Source organism: Hyla sarda, chromosome 1 (assembly GCF_029499605.1).
Source record: "Hyla sarda isolate aHylSar1 chromosome 1, aHylSar1.hap1, whole genome shotgun sequence".
NCBI lineage: Eukaryota > Metazoa > Chordata > Amphibia > Anura > Hylidae > Hyla > Hyla sarda.
Window position 1 is genome coordinate 193,512,853 of NC_079189.1, and position 22,454 is coordinate 193,535,306.

Genomic DNA, 22,454 nt, shown 5'->3' on the forward strand with positions numbered 1-22,454 from the left:
GGGAGCGGGGCCGCGCGCGCCGGGACAGAACTGACGGGGAGCGAGTAAGGTACGGGAGCCGGGGTGCGCATCGCGAGCGGGCGCTACCCGCATCGCGAATCGCATCCCGGCCGGAGGTGGTAACGCAGCGCCCCGGGTCCGTGGAACCGACCGGGGCGCTGCAGTGAGGGAAGTGTAGCGAGCGCTCCGGGGAGGAGCGGGGACCCGGAGCGCTCGGCGTAACAATATTCTTTTATCATAAGACATTTTTAAAGTCCACACCAGTTCTTTGCCAGTATCCAACATTCTCCATTTGTTCATGCTTTACCACTAGTATCTAGTGAACATTAGGGAGACTTATTATAAGCTATCCTGTATTTATCGATCATGATCATTAAAAATAGAAAAAGTAAAGGGGAGTCCATTGTCTTTGGAATCCATCTTCTCTAACTATGGTCATTATTATATACAGGCAATGAAAATGCATTGTGCATTGTGTCCTAAGTGATATTGCCGACATGCTTTGTAGTTCTGCATCACTTTTACCTGGTGAAGATGTGTCTACCAGCTTTTGTCACCTGCAACTACTACTACTAATGTTTCTTTGGTGCATGAAGGCTTTAGTGGCAGTACTTTGTTGCTGCTAGAGATATTGAAGAATTGTGGATGTTGGCTTATTTTGCAGGCATCATGCTAAAGGTCACCATACTAATGTTCATTGTTTAGGAGACACGTTTATTGTTTTCATACACGTTTTAGTCCATATCAGCCATTATAGTCTTTCACACTGGTGATACATGGCGTGTGACACTGAGTAAAGAACAAAGGAGGGGAGGGGGGATTTATGAATACATTTATAAAGCTTTTTAAATGGCTTTTTTTCTCTACGTTTGACCCACAACATGCGGCACAATGGGTCCGTTCAACTTTTTGTGCGACAATTGCTTTAGAAACATTTCCATGATTTTTACCCATTTAGAGCACTTTGGGACTAGAGCAACCAATCGGATTGCTTCTTTAATTTTTTTTAAAAGGCCTCTGAAAAATGTAGGAAGTGATCTGATTGGTTGCTAGGCAACTCAGCAACTTTCCCCTGGCCAGGTTTTGATAAATCTCCCCCTTTGTGCAGTGGTCCCTGAATTACTAAGTGCGAGTGTTGCAGAATTGTCGCACGATTCCAGAAAAAGACGGTTAAGAGTCAGGGTAAATGTGACTTTTCACACAGAAGCCACACATTCGCACAAAATCTGCATTTTTTTTTTAGAAGTTGCATCAATTTTTCAAAGTCGGTGCGCCGTTTGATACATTTGGCGCAAGTCCACAACTATCATCACAATTTTTGTGCTCTAAAACAGTTAAGAATTCACACCACTCTTTGTAAATGCCCCCCAAACAGTTTGTGGATTCCTTTCCTTAACTGGTGACCAAAATTTTCAAACATGGCCGATGCTTTTAGACAATGACAGTCTGCCATTGCTTAGTTAAAACAATAGTCCAATGATAAAGGGGTACTGCAGTGTAGGACAACTTATCCCCTATCCGACCGCTGGAATCCCTCGCAATCTCCTGCAGGATGCCCAGGATCTCCCATGCATGGAGCTGTGTTGACTCCCACACGAAGCGGAGGCCAACATGCCCTCTTCATACATCTCAATAGGAGAGCCGTAGATACATACGGTGTTCGTGTATCTCTGACTCTTCCCTAGAGATACATAGAGGGGTCGTGCGGGGGTCGACAGTCTCCTTGCATGGAGCAGAAATTGCTTTGTGCACAAAGAAAGCTGGGTGCCGTGCAGGAGATCACAGGGTCCCAGCGGTTGATTCCCCCCATGATCAGACACCCATATGTTTTCTTACACTGCTGTACTCTTTTAAATGTCACCCAAAGAACAATTGTTTTAATTGAAATCAATAATTTTTTTACTTATTTAATCTAATGTTTAGTAATACCGTAAGGTTACGTTCACACGTTATGTTGTTTGCAAAAGGAACTTTGCTGCTCAGTGCACACAGCAGAATTTGCGTGGTGGAAACATCCGCTCAAAAATGCTTTGCCGTCTATGGAGACAATGCATTTCTGAGTGGTCCTAGTGCCGGTATGTTCTGCGGGTGCCCGCTGTCTGCAGAATGTCCACCCAGAAATTTTCCATCCAGATGGATGGTGGTAAGCAAGGTTGAAATCATGACTAGGCAGGCTGAAATAGACATACCCACAAATTACAAGGGAGACAGCTACACATTTCCCACTTAGTATTTGTCTTAACACAAAACAAGTCACTGTGAAAAACAGGGCTGGTTAGAGACAAGAACCTTAGATCTTAAGATTGCCTTTTTTTCTTCTTACTTTAAAAAGTTATAACACATGTTACATTTTCCTCCATAGGTATGTTACTTGCTGGTTTCCTTATACGAAATATTCCATATGTCACGGATAAAGTACAGATCACTTACCAGTGGTCTGCTGCATTGAGAAATATTGCATTGGCAATCATATTGACACGTGCCGGGCTTGGGCTGGATCCAAAGGTAAAACATCTTTAGCATTATTCCAGAAAGATTGGCTTTACCTGAATTTAGGAAAAAGGGGCAGATTGCTTTGTTGATATATGCGGATCAGCCATAACATGTAAATGATGAAATTGCAGAATTTTTCTATCAGAATATTAAAAAACAGAAAAGAATAGAATGTAGAATGTTCTGATTAACATACACGTGAAATGTGCTTGTAGGAATTAGGTCACGGCTGAAGCAGAATGATTTTCTATGACTTGCTTTTAACAAATAGTTGTCACTTTTTAATACAATTTATTATCTTTTCTAGGCTTTAAGAAAATTAAAGGCGGTGTGTTTACGGCTTTCCCTTGGTCCCTGCGCCATTGAGTCTTGTACAGCTGCTCTTATGTCTTACCTTCTGATGGGGCTGCCACTGACATGGGGATTTATGTTAGGGTAACACTTCTCTGTTTAATGCACATTTATTTCCTGGTCTATATGTTTTTATCTGTCAGGATCAATTGAATTATTTCCCCCTAATAGTTTTTAGTGTTTGCTAGACCTAATTTGCTTCACCAGTAAAGAGCTGGCTGTTTGCATGTCTTTGTGTATGTACACCAGTGTGCTTTGAAGTCATTTATATGTGCTTTGGTTTTGCGTAACATATTTATCATTATCACACGGGGTCGCACGTAAGCTAAATACAATTAATAATTTCAGAACTGTTTATAATTTCCTTCTATGTGACTTTTCTGCCACTTTTTACCCTGTTGCGCAAACACATGTGACTTTTTTTAAAGGCTCTTCACAGCTAGTTTTGGAAGCCAGGTCTGAGCTGGTGTAGATTTACGACAAATTGAGAGCTTTGTGACAAACTTGCGTCTTTTTTAAAGAAAACCGTTGCAAAGTGAAAAACTAAAAGTGTGTACCAAAGTCACTTTAGTCAATATCACTTTAGGAAAAAGTCACACAATTTTTGTGCAGCAGAGACATTTCTGCAACATTTCTACACTAAAAAGGCTCTAAACCTGTTGATAAATTCCCCCCATAGTCTGTGTATCAGATCCTGTCCCTCTGCTTTACCCATTTGATGGGGCAAATGACTGAACCTTTTATAAGTACATGGAGTACACTGATAATATACAGTGGGGACTTGTTCACAATTCCTCTAAACTAGATATAAGGGTAAATAAAATAGTTTTAAAAAAACAGCAACATTTTTTTGCTGTCAAGCATGTAAGCTTTCTTAGTTATTGTACTTTCCCTCCCATGTAAATGCAATTGCAGTAACTTTGGATAATACAGTTCCTTATTTTGCCTCTGACTAGTTTTGTTTTAGGTGCTGTATCCCCTGCTGTTGTCGTACCTTCTATGCTACATCTGCAGAAAGAAGGATATGGGGTAGATAAGGGGATACCAACATTGCTTATGGCGGCTGGAAGTTTTGATGATGTGCTTGCTATTACTGGTTTCAACACATGTTTTGGCATGGCCTTCTCATCAGGTAAAGATTTACTTGTACTTCTATATTGCACAATATTAAGTTTAAAACTACTTAAATGTTATAGGAATCACATAGAATGAATGTAGTTCATAGCTATATTCAAATTTGAAGTTTTTTTTTTAACTACAGTGCAACACAATACCCTAAGAATCTGTATTGCATAAGAAAATGTTGGTTGTTTGGGATCAGTTGAGGGTTTATATGTTTTATTGTCTATGGAGAAGAAGAGCTGTGTGACACCACTGGTAGGTGGAGACAAACAAGAATTGTGTGGGGGAAAAACTGACCAATCATTGTACATGTACATTGCTGCAGCTATATAGAGTCATTCATTAATGATGTTATACGAAATGCAGGAGTAGTATTCTGTTCTAACATAAAAGGACCTGAAAATAGGCAAAGCACTAGATAACTGCACATGTAACGTACGTGACAATGGTAGACATGGTTAAGACAACTTGCTGAAGTTCAAACAGCATCAGAACGGGTGAAAAAAGGGGATTTGAGGTGTCTTTGAACTTTGCATGGTTGTTGGTTCCAGATGGGCTGGTCTGAGTGGGATTTGAGGTGTCTTTGAACTTTGCATGGTTGTTGGTGCCAGATGGGCTGGTCTGAGTGGGATTTTAGTTGTCTTTGAACTTTGCATGGTTGTTGGTGCCAGACGGGCTGGTCTGAGTATTTCAGAAACTGATGACCTGCTGAAACTGGGATTTCCACGGACAACCATCTCTAGCGTATAAAGAGAATGTTCTGAAAAAGAGAAAATATTTAGTGAGAAAATAATTAGTGAGTTGCATGGGTGAAAATGACTTGTCAGAGGGGAATTGGCAGACTGGTTCAAGATGACAGTTACTTAAATAACAGTCCAACAGATAAAATGGAATGCTCAGCACTGCTAGAGTGGTATGCTTTTGCCTTCAACACACTTTCAGTCCAGACATGTAGTAATAAATCTCAACACCCAGTGGTGCTAACTGTTCAGTAGTTGCAAACACAATAGTAATCCATGCAAAAAGAAGAAATGAACAGGGCACTCACCATTAGGGATTAGTTACATAGTGCATTCGGTAAGAAACAGACCGGTATATGGATTTGGGGGAACCACCTCATACACTGGTCTGTCTCTTAGCCTCTGAACTGTGTAACTAATCCCTAATGACTGAATAAATCAACAAGCAAGACAATGAATGGTGAGTGCCTTGTTCATTTCTTCTTTTGTATGAGCAACTGAAATATAACTGAAAAACATTCAGATGGCAGGGTCAGAATTTGGCGTAAACAACATGAAAGTATGGATCCCTGCTGAGTTGTATCAATAATTCAGGCTGGGGTATAATGATATAGGGGACATTTTCTTGTCTCACTTTGGGCCCCTTAGTACCAATTGAGCATTGTTAAAACGTGACAGCCTACCTCAGTATTGTTGCTCATCATGCCAATCACTTTTTGACCACAGTGTAACCATGTTCTGAGGGCTACTTCAAGCAGGATAATGTAGCATGTAACAAAGCTCTCATCTCAAATCTGATTTTGTTTTATAGGCTCCACTTTTAACAGCATCATCCGAGGGGTGTTGGAAGTTGTTTTTGGCATTGCAGCAGGAATTCTATTGGGATTTTTCCTTCACTACTTTCCAAGCAAAGATCAAGTAACAATCTTTAAAGCATTATTTATCGGCATAGTTTTTTTTTCAGCATTTTTCTTGAAGGTATCATTGGGGGACACAGAAGACCATGGGAATAGGCTGGTGCCCTAGGAGGACTCAAAGGGGAAAGTGTTAGCTCCTCCCGCACATTACTCCACCAAGGCATAAATGTAGTATTACCCTCCAACTCCAGCACAGACTTGGCTTTACTCCATACTTTAAAAACCAATATAGTAGTTGGTATCACGTCTGGAGGTCTTGTTTGAACATAAAGTCTACCAGTAGGCTCCATCCTAGAGATGTCTGGCCAACCCAAGTGGGTTGGACACCTGGAGGATCATGAATCCAAAAGTACACAATGAAGATAAGGGGTAACTGCTGTCAGTCAGAGCTTAGTGAATCAATCTCTACCACCTATCGATTGCCCTAGGTACCACTTAGTGAGCCTAAGCATTCCTTCAGTTTATGTCTGATATGTGCAGAGAAAAGAGGTAGGAATCTAGCCCAGGTATGTAGGAATCTTCTAATCCTCTTTTCCCTGAGTAGTGAAGACTCTATCCAGTCCATACAGAAAAGGAATACAAGCTTTTCAAGGAGATAATGGGTAGAGGGAGGTGAATTAATTGTCAACAATGGAGTATGGATGTTGTAGCAACAGTGGATATATAAAACAACAGCCTAATCTTACCGGGGATGGGTCTGGCTGGGGTGAACTGTAACATAGTTCATAAGGTTGAAAAAAGACCAGAGTCCATCACGTTCAACCTATATCCCTAATGAGTCCCTACTGAGTTAATCCAGAGGAAGGCAAAAAAAAAACTCATACTAGAGGTAAAAAATTCCTTCCCGACTCCAAATATGGCAGTCAGAATAAATCCCTGGATCAACGTTCTGTCCCTATAATTCTAATTTACATAACCAGCAATGTTCTTACTCATTAAATTCTTTTACAGAGTTCCCCATGACCACCTCCTCCGGGAGAGAATTCCAACGTCTCACTACTCTTACAGTAAAGAACCCCTGTCTGTGCTAGTGTAGAAACCTTCTTTCCTCTAAACGGAGAGGATGCCCCCTTGTTATAGATACAGTCCTGGGTATAAATAGCTCATGGGAAAGATCTCTGTACTGTCCCCTGATATATTTATACATAGTTATTAGGTCTCCCCTAAGCCTTCTTTTTTCTAAACTGAATAACCCTAATTCTGATAATCTTTCTGGGTACTGTAGTCCTCCCATTCCCCTATTACCCTGGTTACCCGTCTTTGAACCCTCTCCAGCTCCACTATATCTTTCTTGTACACTGGTGCCCAGTACTGTACACAGTATTCTATGTGTGGTCTGACTAGTGATTTGTACAGCGGTAGACTTATTTCCTTGTCGTGGGCATCTGTGCCCCTATTGATGCACCCCATGATTTTATTTGCCTTGGCAGCAGCTGCCCAACACTGGTCTCTACAGCTAAATTTACTGTTAACTAAAACTCCCAAGTCCTTTTCCACGTCAGTCGTCCCTAGTGTGCTCCCATTTAATACACAATCCCAGGCCGGATTTTTCCTCCCCAAGTACATTACCTTACATTTATCAGTGTTGAACCTCATCTGCCACTTCCCAGCCCAAGCCTCCAACCTATCCAGATCCATTTGTAACAATGCACTGTCCTCTATTGTGTTTACCGCTTTACAGAGTTTAGTATCATCTGCAAAGATTGCTACTTTACTATTCAACCCCTCTACAAGGTCATTAATGAATATATTAAATAGGACAGGACCTAATGCTGACCCCTGTGGTACCCCACTAGTTACAGTCACCCAATCAGAATAAGTACCATTAATAACCACCCTCTGTTTCCTATCACTGAGCCAGTTACTTACCCACTTACACACATTCTCCCCCAGCCCAATCCTTCTCATTTTATGCACCAACCATTTATGTGGAACCGTATCAAATGCTTTGGAAAAATCCAGATATACGACATCCAGCAATTGCCCATGGTCCAGTCTGGAGCTCACCTCCTCATAAAAGCTGATCATGTTAGTTTCACAAGACCGATCCCTCATAAAGCCATGCTGATATGGAGTCATACATTTATTTGTATCAAGATATTCCAAAATAGCATCTCTTAGAAAACCCTCAAACAATTTACATACAACCAAGGTTAAACTAACAGGCCTATAATTTCCGGGGTCACCTTTTGTCTCCTTTTTAAATATTGGCACCACATTGGCCATGCGCCAGTCCTGTCACTATAGAGTCCCTGAATATTAAAAATAGGGGTCTGTCTATTTCATTACTTAATTCCTTTAGAACACGGGGGTGAATGCCATCTGGACCTGGTGATTTGTCTATTTTGATTTTTTGTAGGCGGCACTGTACTTCTTCCTGGGTTAGACAGGTGACTTGTAAAGGGGAGTTTGCCTTATCTCGTTGTATTTCACCTGGCATTTCATGTTCCTCGGGGAATACAGTGGTGAAGAATTTGTTTAATATATTTGCTTTTTCCTGATCCCCGTTTATAATTTCTTCTTTATCATTTTTTAAAGGGCCTACACTTTCATTTTTGACCTTTTTGCTACTTATATAGTTAAAGAACATTTTGGGGGTTAGTTTTACTCTCTTTGGCAATGAGTCTTTCTGTCTCTATTTTTGCGGCTTTTATCTGTTTTTTTCATAATTTACATTTTTCTCTATAGCTTTTTAATGCTTCTTCACTGCCATCCTGTTTTAGTAGTTTAAATGCTTTATTTTTGTCATTTATTGCCCCCTTAACATTTTTATTCATCCATATTGGTTTTCTTTTATTTCTGACCCTTTTATTCCCATAAGGTATATACATCTTACAGTGAGAGTTTAAGATATTTTTAAAAGTCTCCCATTTAGTGTCAGTATTCTTGTTTTTAGGACATTATCCCATTTTATATTATTAAGGGCTTCTCTGAGTTGGTCAAACTTTGCCTTCCTAAAGTTCATTGTTTTTGTGGCCCCTCGAGAGATTCCCTTATTGAAGAACAAGTTATAACGTATTATATTATGATCACTATTTACTAGGTGTCCTTCAACTTGCACATTAGTTACTCTGTCAGGTCTGTTGGTTAATGTTAAGTCCAGTAGGGCGCCCCTTCTGGTCGGGCTCTGCACCATTTGGGACAGATAATTGTCTTTAGTTATAGTCAGAAACCTGTTTCCTTTATGAGATTCACAGGACTCAGTCTCCCAATTTATATCAGGATAATTAAAGTCCCCCATTATTATCACCTCATTCTGATTTGCTGCCTTTTTTATTTGCCTCAGTAATTGATCTTCTGCCTCTTCCATTATGTTTGGTGGCTTATAGTAAACCCCTATCAGAATTTATTATTTTTATCTCCATATATTTCTACCCATAATGACTCCACAATATCGTTTCCCTCCCGTATATCCTCCCGCAGTGCTGCCTTCAGACTGGACTTTACATAAAGACAGACTCCTCCCCCTTTCCGTTTTGTCCGATCCTTCCTGAATAGACTATAACCCTGTATGTTGACCGCCCAGTCACAGGTATCATCCAACCAAGTCTCTGTTATACCCACTATGTCATAATCCTCCTCAGACATCAACCACTCCAGTTCATCAGTTTTATTGGTCAGACTTCTGGCATTAGTCAACATGCAATTTAATGGCATATGGTTTTACTTCCTTTGAAGCCTATCCCTATTAACTATTCTAACCCCTCCCTCCGCTCCACCCCCAGGTACTTTAATAAGTCCCCCCTCTCTATCTACACTATCTTCCCCCTCTGTGTTGTAGGTTCCCTCCCCCAGTCCCTAGTTTAAACACTCCTCCACCCTTCTAGCCATTTTCTCCCCAAGCACAGCTGCACCCTCCCCATTGAGGTGCAGTCCGTCCCTACGGTAGAGCCGGTAACCTACAGCGAAGTCCGCCCAGTTCTCCATGAACCCAAGTACTTTGAGGTAGAAACCACTTGTATCTGAAATTCCTGTATTTAGGAGGGAGACTAGGAGAGGATCCAAAGGCATAAGGTCTGACTTGTCCCTATGAATAAGTAAGCCAGATTAGGCAACAAGGCGCATAACAGAGCCCAGCAAACAAGCTGTGTTTTAAAGGAACAGCAGCATAACGTCTTAACTGTTTACTCGTTATATTTTGATGCCTCCATAAATCTGTGTAAACCACCTCATGCAAAAATTTGTCAAGCCCAGTAAGCCTCAGAAAAGGTAGCTATGATGGAAAAAGTACATGGCAAAACTGCACCATTGTAGGGAGGAGGATATAAAGAACAACATATGAACTAAACATCCGGTTCCATAACAACCAAAAGGAAATCAGCGATTCATGTCACATGGGGGTTATTTAACATCTAGAACCAGTGTAAAGTGCATTGTGAGAAGTAATCAATAGAGTGCATAATAATAGCACACAGTCGCTTCTTCACATCAAAAAAGGTTGCCCTCTTTTTCTGCACTTAAGATAAATAATCAGGGAAGAAAAAATGATTTCCATCCAGAGCGACAAGTTGCTTTTACCTAGCCAGGAGGGGGGATAATATCTCTGTCACAATAGTGCAATAACTTCACCAACATGAGTCTTGGAGTCAAGTGGCGCGAAGGTACCTGGTGGGCCATTTAACGGCATATTAAGGAGTAAGACCATCAAAGCCAAACAGATCTTTCAGCCAGGTTTCTATATGTTATGGTCACGGCAGGTGGTGGGTACTCTGGGCCTGTGTGGATGATGATGTGAGCCGTGCCAGGGACCAGAGTCTAAGGTGCCACTGGTTTTCACCAGAGCCCGCTGCAAAGTGGGATGGTCTTGCTGCAGCAGGCAGCACCCAGGTCGCTACCCCTGGCACGAATTGTCCACATAGGTAGCTGGGAGGTGGAGTGGCACAGAAGGAGACTGGCAGGACGTGGCAAGATGGCAGTAGGTTAGGGCAGGTAACACAGGTGCAGGGTAGGAATGTAGCAAGGAACAGGTACCCTGTAACAGAGACACAGAACTTTCACTATGGCAATAGACAACCAAAGATCCGGCAGGGAACCAAGGGAGGAGCTGATATTTAAGGACCAGGGTGCAGGTGTAGACACTTGACTAGGAATGCTCAGACCTGACACCCATATAAGGCCATGTAAGCAAGATGGTGCACCACCACATTATGGGTGTCAGGTCCGAGCATTCCTAGATGAACAGTTTCCTGGAAAGTGGTTTGGTCATCGTGGGCCAGTTGAATGGCCCCCAAGGTCTCCCGATCTGACCCCCTTAGACTTTTATCTTTGGGATCATCTGAAGGCAATTGTCTATGCTGTGAAGATACGAGATGTGCAGCACCTGAAACTACGGATACTGGAAGCCTGTGCTAGCATTTCTCCTGCGGTGTTGCTATCAGTGTGCGAAGAGTGGGAGGAGAGGGTTGCATTGACAGTCCAACACAATGGGCAGGACATTGAACACATTTTATAAGTGGTCAGAAACGTGTAAATAACTCATGAAAGAATAAATTTACGTTAAAAGCAAGAACATCATTATTTTTCTTGTGAAATTCCCAATAAGTTTGATGTGTCACATGACCCTCTTCCTATTGAAAAAACAAAAGTTTGATTCAAAATGGCCAACTTCAAAATGGCCGCCATGGTCACCACACATCTTGAAAAGTTTTCCCCCTCACATATACTAATGTGCCACAAACAGGAAGTTAATATCACCAACCATTCCCATTTTATTAAGGTGTATCCATATAAATGGCCAACCCTGTATATGTAGGACACAGTTTGCAAAGATGCTCTCTGCTCTACCTCAGAAGGGGTCCTTTTATTAATATTCATATCATGCGCACCGAATAAGGGGGTCCGCCCTTGAAACGTTGTGCCATGACTGGTGAAAGCACAGATATCGCTGCTATTCCTTGCTGCTATATGTAACTTACCAAGTCCTGCGAGACTGTCCATGTGCAATATGAAATAAGGAAAATAAAGCTGGAAGAATCTTCCTGATTAATGTGAGTGATTGCATATTTTTACTCACGACAAATACTGTTTAAATGTTGGCGTGTTGTTAGCACCTCTATAGCCCTACACACGTGTTTAACTCAATGTGCTTACTGTGCATTTTTATTAGTATACAGAGGAACATTCAGGTAACTGCATTAACATTTTTTTTCTTAAAGCAATCATTCTGGGAGTTAAACCAACAAATTGTAAATGAAATGTAATGCAAATGTGTGGTGGAATTCACCAGTTTTTTTTTTATTCTTACAGGAGAAAGTGAAATGGAAAAGATCTTACCTCCTTATGGCACTGTCCCTATTTGCAGTGTTTGGTAGTCTTTACTTTGAATTTCCTGGTTCTGGAGGACTGTGCACATTGGTGATGGCATTTCTGGCAGGTATTGGATGGTCAGGAGAAAAGGTAAACCCACAGTAATGTTACCCAGTGATCATGGTACAAAACAGTGACTAGTGGCTATTAATAGGAAAACTTTGTGAATAAATCCTGTGCAGCTTTGCAGTTTTATAGACGAACAATTTTTAAAGGAGGTAACTATGCTTGCCAGTTTTCCAATTTCCTTGTTGCTCCTTAAAGGGGTACTCTGGTGGATTTTTTTAAAGGGGTATTCCGGCCAAAGGGGCCAAAGCCCGCGTCTGGGATCCTCCATGATCCCGTGCAGCAATGGAGAGGGCGTGACATGACGTCATGTCTCCAGTCCTGTAAACAAAGAGTTTTCCAAGACAGAGATTGCGGGGGGGGGGGGGGGGGGGGTCCCAGCCGCGACCTTTGTTGGGTAGTAGGAGTCTTTAGATTCATATGCCATATGTGCTGAGAGATTTATGTGGTGTGAAAAGAGCTTAAAGGGGTACTCCCCTGGAAAAAAATTTTTTTCAATCAACTGGTGCCAGAAAGTTAAACAGATATGTAAATTACTTCTATTTAAAAATCTTAATCCTTCCAGTACTTATCAGCTGCTATATGCTCCACATGAAGTTCTTTTCTTTTTGAATTTCCGTTATGTCTGACCACATTGCTCTCTGCTGACCTCGCTGTCCATTTTAGGAACAGTCTGGAGCAGGATAGGTTTTCTATGGGGATTTGCTCCTGCTCTGGACAGTTCCTAAAATGAACAGAGGTGTCAGCAGAGAGCACTGTGGTCAGGCAGAAAGGAAATTAAAAAAGAAAAGAACTTCCTTTGTAGTATACAGCAGCTGATAAGTACTGGAAGGATTAAGATTTTTCAATAGAAGTAATTTACTAATCTGTTTAACTTTCTGGCACCAGTTGATTTAAAAAAAAAATGTTTTCCAGTGAAGTACCCCTTTAATTCTTTAAAAGTGCATTTTTGAGATTTCCACATAGAATGTACTGGTGCATTTCTACCAAGGCAGCAAATATAATGTGACAGATCTTTCACACAATCCATTCCTCTGCTACTGATAATCTGTGTAAACTGTGTGATTGTATTCTTGGTTGTATATACCTGCTGGCAGTGGGTGTGACTGTAATACCTGAAGCCACCACTTTTGTACTTAATCCACGCACAGCTACCCGGCACTGCCCGGCTCAAGCACTCCAAATAGACCTTCGCCGCTCCTACTAGTAGCAATTCCGTTCACACAACAATTCAGTGGTGCTCACAGTGCAATGTAGATACAGTCCATTTCCAACCAAATCTCCGCCAAGAGAAAGAAATACACTGGGCACTCACGGTTAGACGCTTGTGTGGGTTTAATATTCAGAACGGTACATCAGTGCGGCAGACGCTCATGCAGGGATGTGAAACAGGCCTGTGAAACATCCCTGCATGAGCGTCTGCCGCACTGATGTACCGTTCTGAATATTAAACCCACACAAGCGTCTAACCGTGAGTGCCCAGTGTATTTCTTTCTCTTGGCGGAGATTTGGTTATAAATTCATTGTGTTATATCATGTGTGTTGTTTTTGTGACAATTCTAACATGTACATTTTTCACTTGCAGGAAGTAGTTGAAGACATTATCACAGTTGGGTGGGATATATTCCAGCCATTGCTGTTCAGCTTGATAGGATCAGAAATATCTGTTTCCTCATTAAAACCAGAGACTGTAGGTAAGTATATCATTTAGCAGAATAACAAACATGGAAAGATTTCAGTTAGATTATATCCCTTCTGATGAATAAACAACTTTTTACATTTTAATGAAATCTTGTATGTAATGTCCTGCAAATATTTTAATCATTAAGTCCATCTTAAAACATACCGTATACCGGTGCTTGTGATAGTTCCCCTATTCCTAGTTAGCAAAGTATATATACAGCTATTTATGCTTCAGATCTGGTATTTTACTGAAGGTAAGATTTCATGCGCTATTGTCAGCTATTGTTTAGGTTATGGAGTTCTGTTCTCATTAAAGCATAAGTCTCATTGTGAAAAACGTATCCCCTCTCTGCAGAAGCCCCCCCCCACGCAATCTCCTGTACGGGGCCCTGGCTCTCTCCAGGAACGGCACGTCATGACCCCTGCCCCTAGAGGGAGCCGCAACACACACCCTCAATATATCTCTATAAGAGAGCCGAATATAACTGAACGGCTCTCCCGTAGAATAATATGGATGGGGTTGGAAGCCACACTTCCCGCAGGTGGCGTGACGTGCGCTCCTGGGGAGAGCTGGGGCCCCGTGCAGGAGATCACGAAGGGTCCCAGCGGTAAGATCCCCTGCAATCGAAAGCTTATCCTCTATCCAAAGCAGGAAAGTTTCTTTTTCCCCATGATATATCTTCTTTGATTTCAACATTTTTCTGCCCGAAATGAATCCTCTTCAATTCCTCAGTGTGAACATAACCTAAGTGGAAATGTTCACAAAGTGTCAATATTTTATGTGGCCACCAGTATTTTCCAGCACTGCCTTAAGCCTCTTGGGCAGGGAGTTTATAAGAGCTTTACAGGTTGCTACTGGAGTCGTCTTTCACTCCTCCATGGCGACATCCCAGAGCTGGTGACATCGAATTTAGCTTAAAGGGGTACTCCACTGCCCCAGCGTTTTGGACCATTTTGTTCCGAACACTAGGTGCAGGTTGCGGGGGTCGTGACGTCACAGCCAGGCCCTTCGTGATGTCAAACCACTCCCCCGTCATGAAGGGCCTGGCTATGACATCACGACCCACGCAGCCCGCACCCAGCATTCGGAACAAAATGTTCCAAATGCTGGGGCAGTGGAGTACCCCTTTAATTTATTTTAGGCCTAATTCCCTCCCAAGTGTTTTGACTGTTGTAATCACCTTAGAGACTGTAACCACCGGATTTTAAATAAATAACAGAACATTGTCAGCGTAAACCAGAATTTTTTCTTTTTTCCCACTTAAACCAATACCTCTACCTCCACATTTCTCCCTCATACATGCAGCCAATAACTTCATATATAGGGGGAAAAGCAGTGGAGACAGAGGGCATCTATAGCATCCAGGGCATCTACCCCTACATAGTTCATATACATCAGTGAATTCACCATTCACCATAATATGGGCCCTTGGACCATATATAACAACCTGGTCACTGACTGAATTCCTCACACAATCTAAATGCTCTCATCACAGCCCAGAGTAAATTCCACTTCACCCTGTCAAAGTCCTTCACTGTGTCCAGTAATGAGATGGAGCGGGTAACTCAGCCTAAATTAAACCATTGGCAGATACCCTTGTGACAGCTATTTTAATTGACATATTAACTTCTTAACGACTTGGACATTAATTGATATATTAACCCCTTAACGACATTGGACGTAAGTGTACATCCTGGAGACCTGGTACGTTACGCACCAGGATGTACATTTATGTCCTGTTCATGTGGGGAGCATAGAAGCTGCGGGAGCATAGAAGCTGGGGGGCCCCCAGTGGGTCCTGGTGGCCCCCCAGTAATGGCAGATATCAACGCAATCCCACTGTCCGTCAACCCTTTAGATCAGGGGTCTCAAACTCAAGTTATCTGGAGGCCACCGGAGGTAGCGGCTGGGTGAGGCTGGGCCGCATGCGCCCCTCACATATAATGCCCTCATCATGCGCCCCCCACATATAATGCCTTCATCATGTGCCCCCCCACATATAATGCTTTCGTCATGCGCCCCTCACATATAATGCCCTCATCATGCGCCCCTCACATATAATGCCCCATCATGTGCCCTTCACATATAATGCCCCCATCATGCACCCCTCACATATAATGCCCTCATCATGCGCCCCTCACATATAATGCCCCCATCATGTGCCCCTCACATATAATGCCCCCATCATGTGCCCCTCACATATAATGCCCCCATCATGCGCCCCTTACATATAATGCCCCCATCATGCGCCCCTTACATATAATGCCCCCATCATGTGCCCCTTACATATAATGCCCTCATCATGTGCCCCTTACATATAATGCCCCCATCATGTGCCCCTCACATATAATGCCCCCATCATGTGCCCCTCACATATAATGCCCCCATCATGCGCCCCTTACATATAATGCCCCCATCATGCGCCCCTTACATATAATGCCCACATCATGTGCCCCTCACGTATAATGCCCCCATCATGCGCCCCTTACATATAATGCCCCCATCATGCGCCCCTTACATTTAATGCCCCCATCATGTGCCCCTTACATATAATGCCCCCATCATGTGCCCCTCACATATAATGCCCCCATCATGTGCCCCTCACATATATTGCCCCCACCATGCACCCCTTACATATAATGCCCCAATCATGCGCCCCTTACATATAATGCCCACATCATGCGCCCCTTACATATAATGCCCTCATCATGCGCCCCTTACATATAATGCCCCCATCATGCGCCCCTCATCATCCACCAGCAACACCCCCCACCACCAGTAGCACCCCCATTATCCACCAGCAACACCCCCCCCCCCCAACATTCCCCTACCCCCCCTGTGGTAATAGCATGAGCTGACGGATGATGCTACTGCTGGGGGGGGGGGGGGGGTTGTTGGATGATTGGGATGCTACTTCCAGGGCAGTAGCTCCCTCATCATCCACCAGCAACCCCCCCCCCCCCCCCCCCCAGCAGTAGCACCCCCATCATCCACCAGCAACACCTCACCCCCTGTGATAATAGCACCAGTTGACAGATTATGGGGGTATTAATAATGGGGGGGGGTGTTGCTGGTGGATGATGAGGGTGCTACTGCATCCCAATCATACAACACCCTCCCCCAGCAGTAGCACCCTCATCATCCACCAGCAACACCCCCCCCCCCCCAGCAGTAGCACCCCCATCATTCGTCAGCTCATGCTATTACCACAAGGGGGAAGGGGGAATGGGGACGGGGTGTTGCTGGTGTATGATGGGGTTGTTGCTGGGGGGTTGTTGCTGGTGGATGATGGGGGTGCTACTGCTGGGGGGGGTTGTTGCTGGTGTATGATGGGGGTGCTACTGCTGGGGGGGGGGGTGTTGTTGGATGACTGGGATGCTACGCTCATCATCCACCTGGAACACCCCCCCCCCAGCAGTAGCACCCCCATCATCCACCAGCAACAAACCCCCCCCCCCCCCCCATTCACCCTGTGATAGTAGCATCATCTAACAGATTAGGGGGGTACTACTTCTGGGGGGGGGGGGTTGGGGGGTGTTGGTGGACAGACCGCAGTAACACCCTAATCATTCAGTTTGCAGGCCTGAACACTTGCTGAAACATCAGCAACACCCCCCCCCCCCCCCCAAGCATCCCTTTTTCTCCCTGGCAGTATCGCGCCGCTGACGTCACGTGACGCCAACCCCTGCTTTGCCGGTTCAGAACAGAAAGATGAGTACGGGGGGGCAGCGAGGAAGGGGCTGCGGGCCGTGAGTTTGTGAGATTGTGGTGGCCAGAGCTCAACTCACCTGCTCCATGTACGGCTCTGGTGATCTTCTCTGGTCTGCCTTCTGGCAGACTATACAAGTAGATCACCGATATTACTGATCACTGCTATGCCTGTGCATAGCACTGAACAGTAAAAGCTATGCCCCTGTGTGGACTTGTAAAAATTTATAAAAAATATTTGGTATCATCTAGTTTAAACTATTAAAATATAATGTAAGTGATCCTGAACAGCATAAATGCAAAAAAAATCACATCCCAGAATAAATGTAATAAAAAGTGATCAAGGAGTCACATATATGCGAATGTGGTACGGATAAAAATTACATGTAATGGCACAAAATTTAGCCCGCATACAGAAAAATGGGAAAGTTATAGGGGCGTCAGGACAGGACAATTAAGCATACTCATTTTCTTACAAAAGTTCAAAGTAGTACAATAACAGACAAACATGCAAACATGGGTATCATTTTAATCTTATTGACCTCCAAAATAAAATAAAAAATAAGTTTTGCTGTCAAATGCACTGAAAAGAAAAACTTTTTTGCCACTTTTGGGGGTTTTACTTTTTAATTTCCCTCGACAAAAATTGTTTCGATATCCTGTACATTTTATAGTAAAATGAAAGGTAACATTATGAAGTACTATTGTTCATGCAAAAAACAAGCCCTCACATTGCTCTGTGGGTGAAAAAATTAAAGTTATGAAAATGCTAAAATTTAAGCTGACTGTGTCCTAAATGGGCTGTGTCCTTTAGGGATATAAGCATCTAGCGTATTTTTCGCCGTATAAGATGCAGTTTTTCTTCCCCAAAACTGGGGGGGGGGGGGGAGTTGGTGCATCTTATTCGACGAATACACATTACAACCCTATCCTATTGCGACAGTCCCTGCGGCCATCAACGGCCGGGACCCGCGGCTAATACAGGACATCACCGATCGCGGTGATGCCCTCTATAAACCCTTCAGAAGTGGCGATCAAAGCTGACCGCCGCGTCTGTAGGGATAGTGACACTAACCGGCTGCACTGGGAGGAACCTTACCTGCCTCCTTGGTGTCTGCTCCGTGCCGGGATCCCCTGCATGGCCGGCTCTCTCCTTTTTGTCATCACGGCGTCGCGCACGCGGTCCCATCATGCAATAGGAGCGGCGTGCATAGCGACGTAAGAGCGAGGATACCGTTCTGGAGCGACAGGGGCACCCCGGGGACGCGGCGACAGCGATGGAGGGCGACATCAAGGGCAGCGGTGACGGGTCAGGAGTTGCAGGGACACGTGAGTATTACCTCCTACCAGTGGTCTTCAACTTGCGGACCTCCAGATGTTGCAAAACTACAACTCCTGGCATGCCCGGACAGCCAACGGCTGTCCGGGCATGCAGGGAGTTGTAGTTTTGCAACATCTGGAGGTCCGCTGGTTGAAGATCACTGTCCTATACTTTACATTGTATTCTAGATTTTCCTCCTTTAAAGTTGGGTGCGTCTTATCTGCCGGAGCGTCCTATATGGCAAAAAATACGGTATATGATATGTTGTTTTTTGTTAGTATGTCTGAGTTGACCAAAAGGGCCCTGTGGTTCACCAGACGTGGAACTGTAAGCGTATATTTAATATAAGACATCTTTTAATTTAATACATTTTTATATATTTACACATACAGACTTTTTACAGTATCCATTAGATCTTTGAGCCCCAATAATACTAGTTTTCTATTGTATTTATGTTTGTGACTTATGGTATAGGTGACGGATTAGCTAGCTCGATATGTAGGTAGTCTTTTATAATTGCACTCCGGAAGTCTAAGTTGGGCTTTCTTCTGTCCCTCTCTATGCAGGTTGGACTGAACAGCCGGCCAGGGAGTAAGGAGCGTTGCCTCGCACTGCACAGGGTTATAATAACTCACGATTACAGAAGTGAGACCCAATGTGATCTAAACTTTTGGCATGTCTGAATAATGTGTCAAAAGTGTATTCAAATCACAGTGATGCTTTACTAATACATTTCTAAATATATCTATAGGAGTTCCTTATAACTAAAACAGTGGTCCCTCAAGTTACAATATTAAGTTACAATATTAAGTTCCAGGACAACCATTGTATAGTGAAACCATTGTATGTTGGGACCATAACTCTATGGAAACCTGGTAATTGGTTTTGAAGCCACCAAAATCTCATCCAAAAATAGGAAAAAGTATGGATTAAAGAAAAATAAGTAGATTACTAATATAGATAAAACAAGTCCTTACATATAAAAGTAAGAAAGATCTACTGGGAGCAGTAATCACTGTCTATGTAGAGGACAGGAGCTTCTTCAAGGTCCTGTACAGTCTGTGTCCTAAAAAGTAATGGAGCCGCCCTTACTTGGTGTCCAAAGGAGCAGCTAACTGTGGCGTAGGTTAAGAGTACAGAACATGTAATACCTCCCTGTACTGTAGGGGGCACTACCAGACAGGAATTCAGTGCATACGCTTCAGCATAACAGGTGTTTTACCAGTAAATATCCATTCCGATTGGTCAGTTCTTCCATCCATTGATATGTTTCACAGATCTGTACTGTCTGTACATTGTATGTTGAGTCTGGTTTTAAGTTACAATTGTCCAGAAAAGACCCTTGTATGTTAAAACTATTGTATGTTGAGGCCATTGTAAGTTGAGGGATCACTGTATAGTGCTTCAAGTCCTTTGCAAAAGAAAGGTGAAAAAAAAAAAATATGCTGGTGACCTGCAGGTGACATTGACAGCCACCATGTTTTACACTTATTTTTATAAACAAAATTGGTCGACTCCTCTAGAATTTGAATAAATGAATCATTATTAATTGCATAACAGTGTATCATAATACAGATGGATAATTATTAAATTGTGAGTTATTAAGGCTTTAAGGGGGAACTCGGGTGGAAAATAAAAATTAAGATCAACTGTTGCCAGAAAGTTGAACAGATTTGTAAGTTACTTCTATTTAAAAAAAAATCTTAATCCGTCCAGTATTTATCAGCTGCTGTATGCTCCAGAGGAAGTTGTATAGTTATTTTCTGTCTGACCACAGTGCTCTCTTCTGAGACCTCTGTGTAAGGAAATTTCCAGAGCAGGAGCAGATCCCCAGAGCAAACCTCTCCTGCTCTGGACAGTTCCTGACATGGACAGAGGCGTCAGCAGGGAAAGAACTATACAACTTCCTCTGCAGCATACAGCAGCTGATAAATTCTGGAAGGATTAAGATTTTATTTAGAAGTGTTTAACTTTCTGCCATCAGTTGATTTGAAAAAAATAAGACAAAAAGTACTCCTTCATACCTTGAGGTGGGAGCATTGCACATAAGTCTACTAAAACAGCTTTGCCATGCAAGTCAGTTATCAGGTATAGTGATGCTTGTGCTCTCTGCAATCTCCTATAACAAGAAACATTACCGACCAAACTCCATGAGTGTCCACACTTTGTATTGTCCAAGGCCCGGTGTCCTGCTGCCTTGTGGTATGTATGGTACTTCTCTGCAGTGGAGAGTGCGCCCGTGTTCTCTGTTTCAGACACCTTCAGCTCACATCAGTAGACACATGCGGGATGGGAGAATCAAATACCACTGTGACCTCTGGTATTCCTCTTACCGAAATGAAAGATATGGGAAAACTTTTTTTTTAAATCAACTGGTGCCAGAAAGTTAAACAGATTTGTAAATTACTTCTATTAAAAAAATCTTAATCCTTCCAGTACTTGTTAGCTGCTGAATACTAAAGGGGAAATTATTTTCTTTTTGGAAGACAGAGATCTCTGCTGACATCACGAGCACAGTGATCTCTGCTGACATCTCTGTCCATTTTAAGAACTGTCTATAGTAGGAGGAAACCCCATAGAAAACATATGCTGCTCTGGACAGTTCCTCAAATGGACAGAGATGTCAGCAGAGAGCACTTTGCTCGTTATGTCAGCAGAGAGCTTTGTGTTCCAAAAAGAAAAGAATTCCCTCTGTAGTATTCAGCAGCTAATAAGTACTGGAAGGATTAAGATTTTTTTAATAGAACTAATTTACAAATCTGTTAAACTTTCTGGCACCAGTTGATTTAAAAAACAAATGTTATCCACCGGAGTACCCCTTAAAGGATGCAGGGTTTTTCCGTTTTTGCATTTTCATTTTTTCCTCATCACCTTCTAAAAATTATAACGCTTTCAATTTTGCACCTAAAAATCAATATGATGACTTATTTTTTGTGCCACCAATTCTACTTTGTAATGACATCAGTCATTTTACCAAAAAATCCACGGCGAAACGGAAAAAAATTAATTGTGTGACAAAATTGAAGAAGAAACACCATTTTGTAAGTTTTGGGGGCTTCTGTTTCTACGTAGTACATTTTTCAGTAAAAATGACACCTTATCTTTATTCTGTAGGTCCATACGATTAAAATAATACCATAGTTATATAGGTTGGATTTTGTCGTACTTCTGAAAAAAAACATAACTACATGCAGAAAAATGTATCATTTAAAATTGTCATCTTCTGACCACTATAACTTTTTTATTTTTCCGTGTATGGGCCAGTATGAGGGCTCAATTTTTGCGCCGTGATTTCAAGTTTTTATCATTTCCATGTTTGTTTTGATTGGACTTTTTGATCACCTTTTATTCATTTTTTTTGTGCTATACAAAGTGACCAAAAATACTCCATTTTGGGCTTTGGAATTTTTGTGCGTGTACACCATTGACCGTGCGGTTTAATTAACATTATATTTTTATAGTTCATACATTTTTTCTTTTTTTGTTTTTTTTTTGAAAATGGGAAAAGGGGGGTGATTCATACTTTTATTAGGGAAGGGGTTAATTCATCATTAGTAACTTTTTTTTTTCAACTTTGTTTTTTTTTTTTTTTTTGCTGTTATAGCCCCCTCTAGTGGCTATATTATGCATTACATTGATTCCTAACACTGTACTAGATCTCAGGCATGGAGAAGTCAATCGCCGATCGGACATGCCGGAGGCAGGTAACGGACCCTCCGCTCGTGTCCTAGCTGATCGGGACATCG

At 42.5% G+C, this 22,454-nt stretch overlaps 1 protein-coding gene across 2 annotated transcripts in view; it reads left to right on the forward strand.

The window, feature by feature from the left end:
• Positions 1–22,454, forward strand: part of SLC9B2 (solute carrier family 9 member B2) — an 84,069-nt gene that overhangs the window by 56,781 nt on the left and 4,834 nt on the right. For both annotated transcript variants that reach the window (XM_056566371.1, XM_056566379.1), the window contains exons 5-10: positions 2,363–2,505; positions 2,801–2,928; positions 3,801–3,976; positions 5,518–5,624; positions 11,870–12,019; positions 13,581–13,689. In XM_056566371.1, coding sequence (XP_056422346.1) covers positions 2,363–2,505; positions 2,801–2,928; positions 3,801–3,976; positions 5,518–5,624; positions 11,870–12,019; positions 13,581–13,689 — 813 coding nt within the window. The remainder of the gene's footprint in view (positions 1–2,362; positions 2,506–2,800; positions 2,929–3,800; positions 3,977–5,517; positions 5,625–11,869; positions 12,020–13,580; positions 13,690–22,454) is intronic.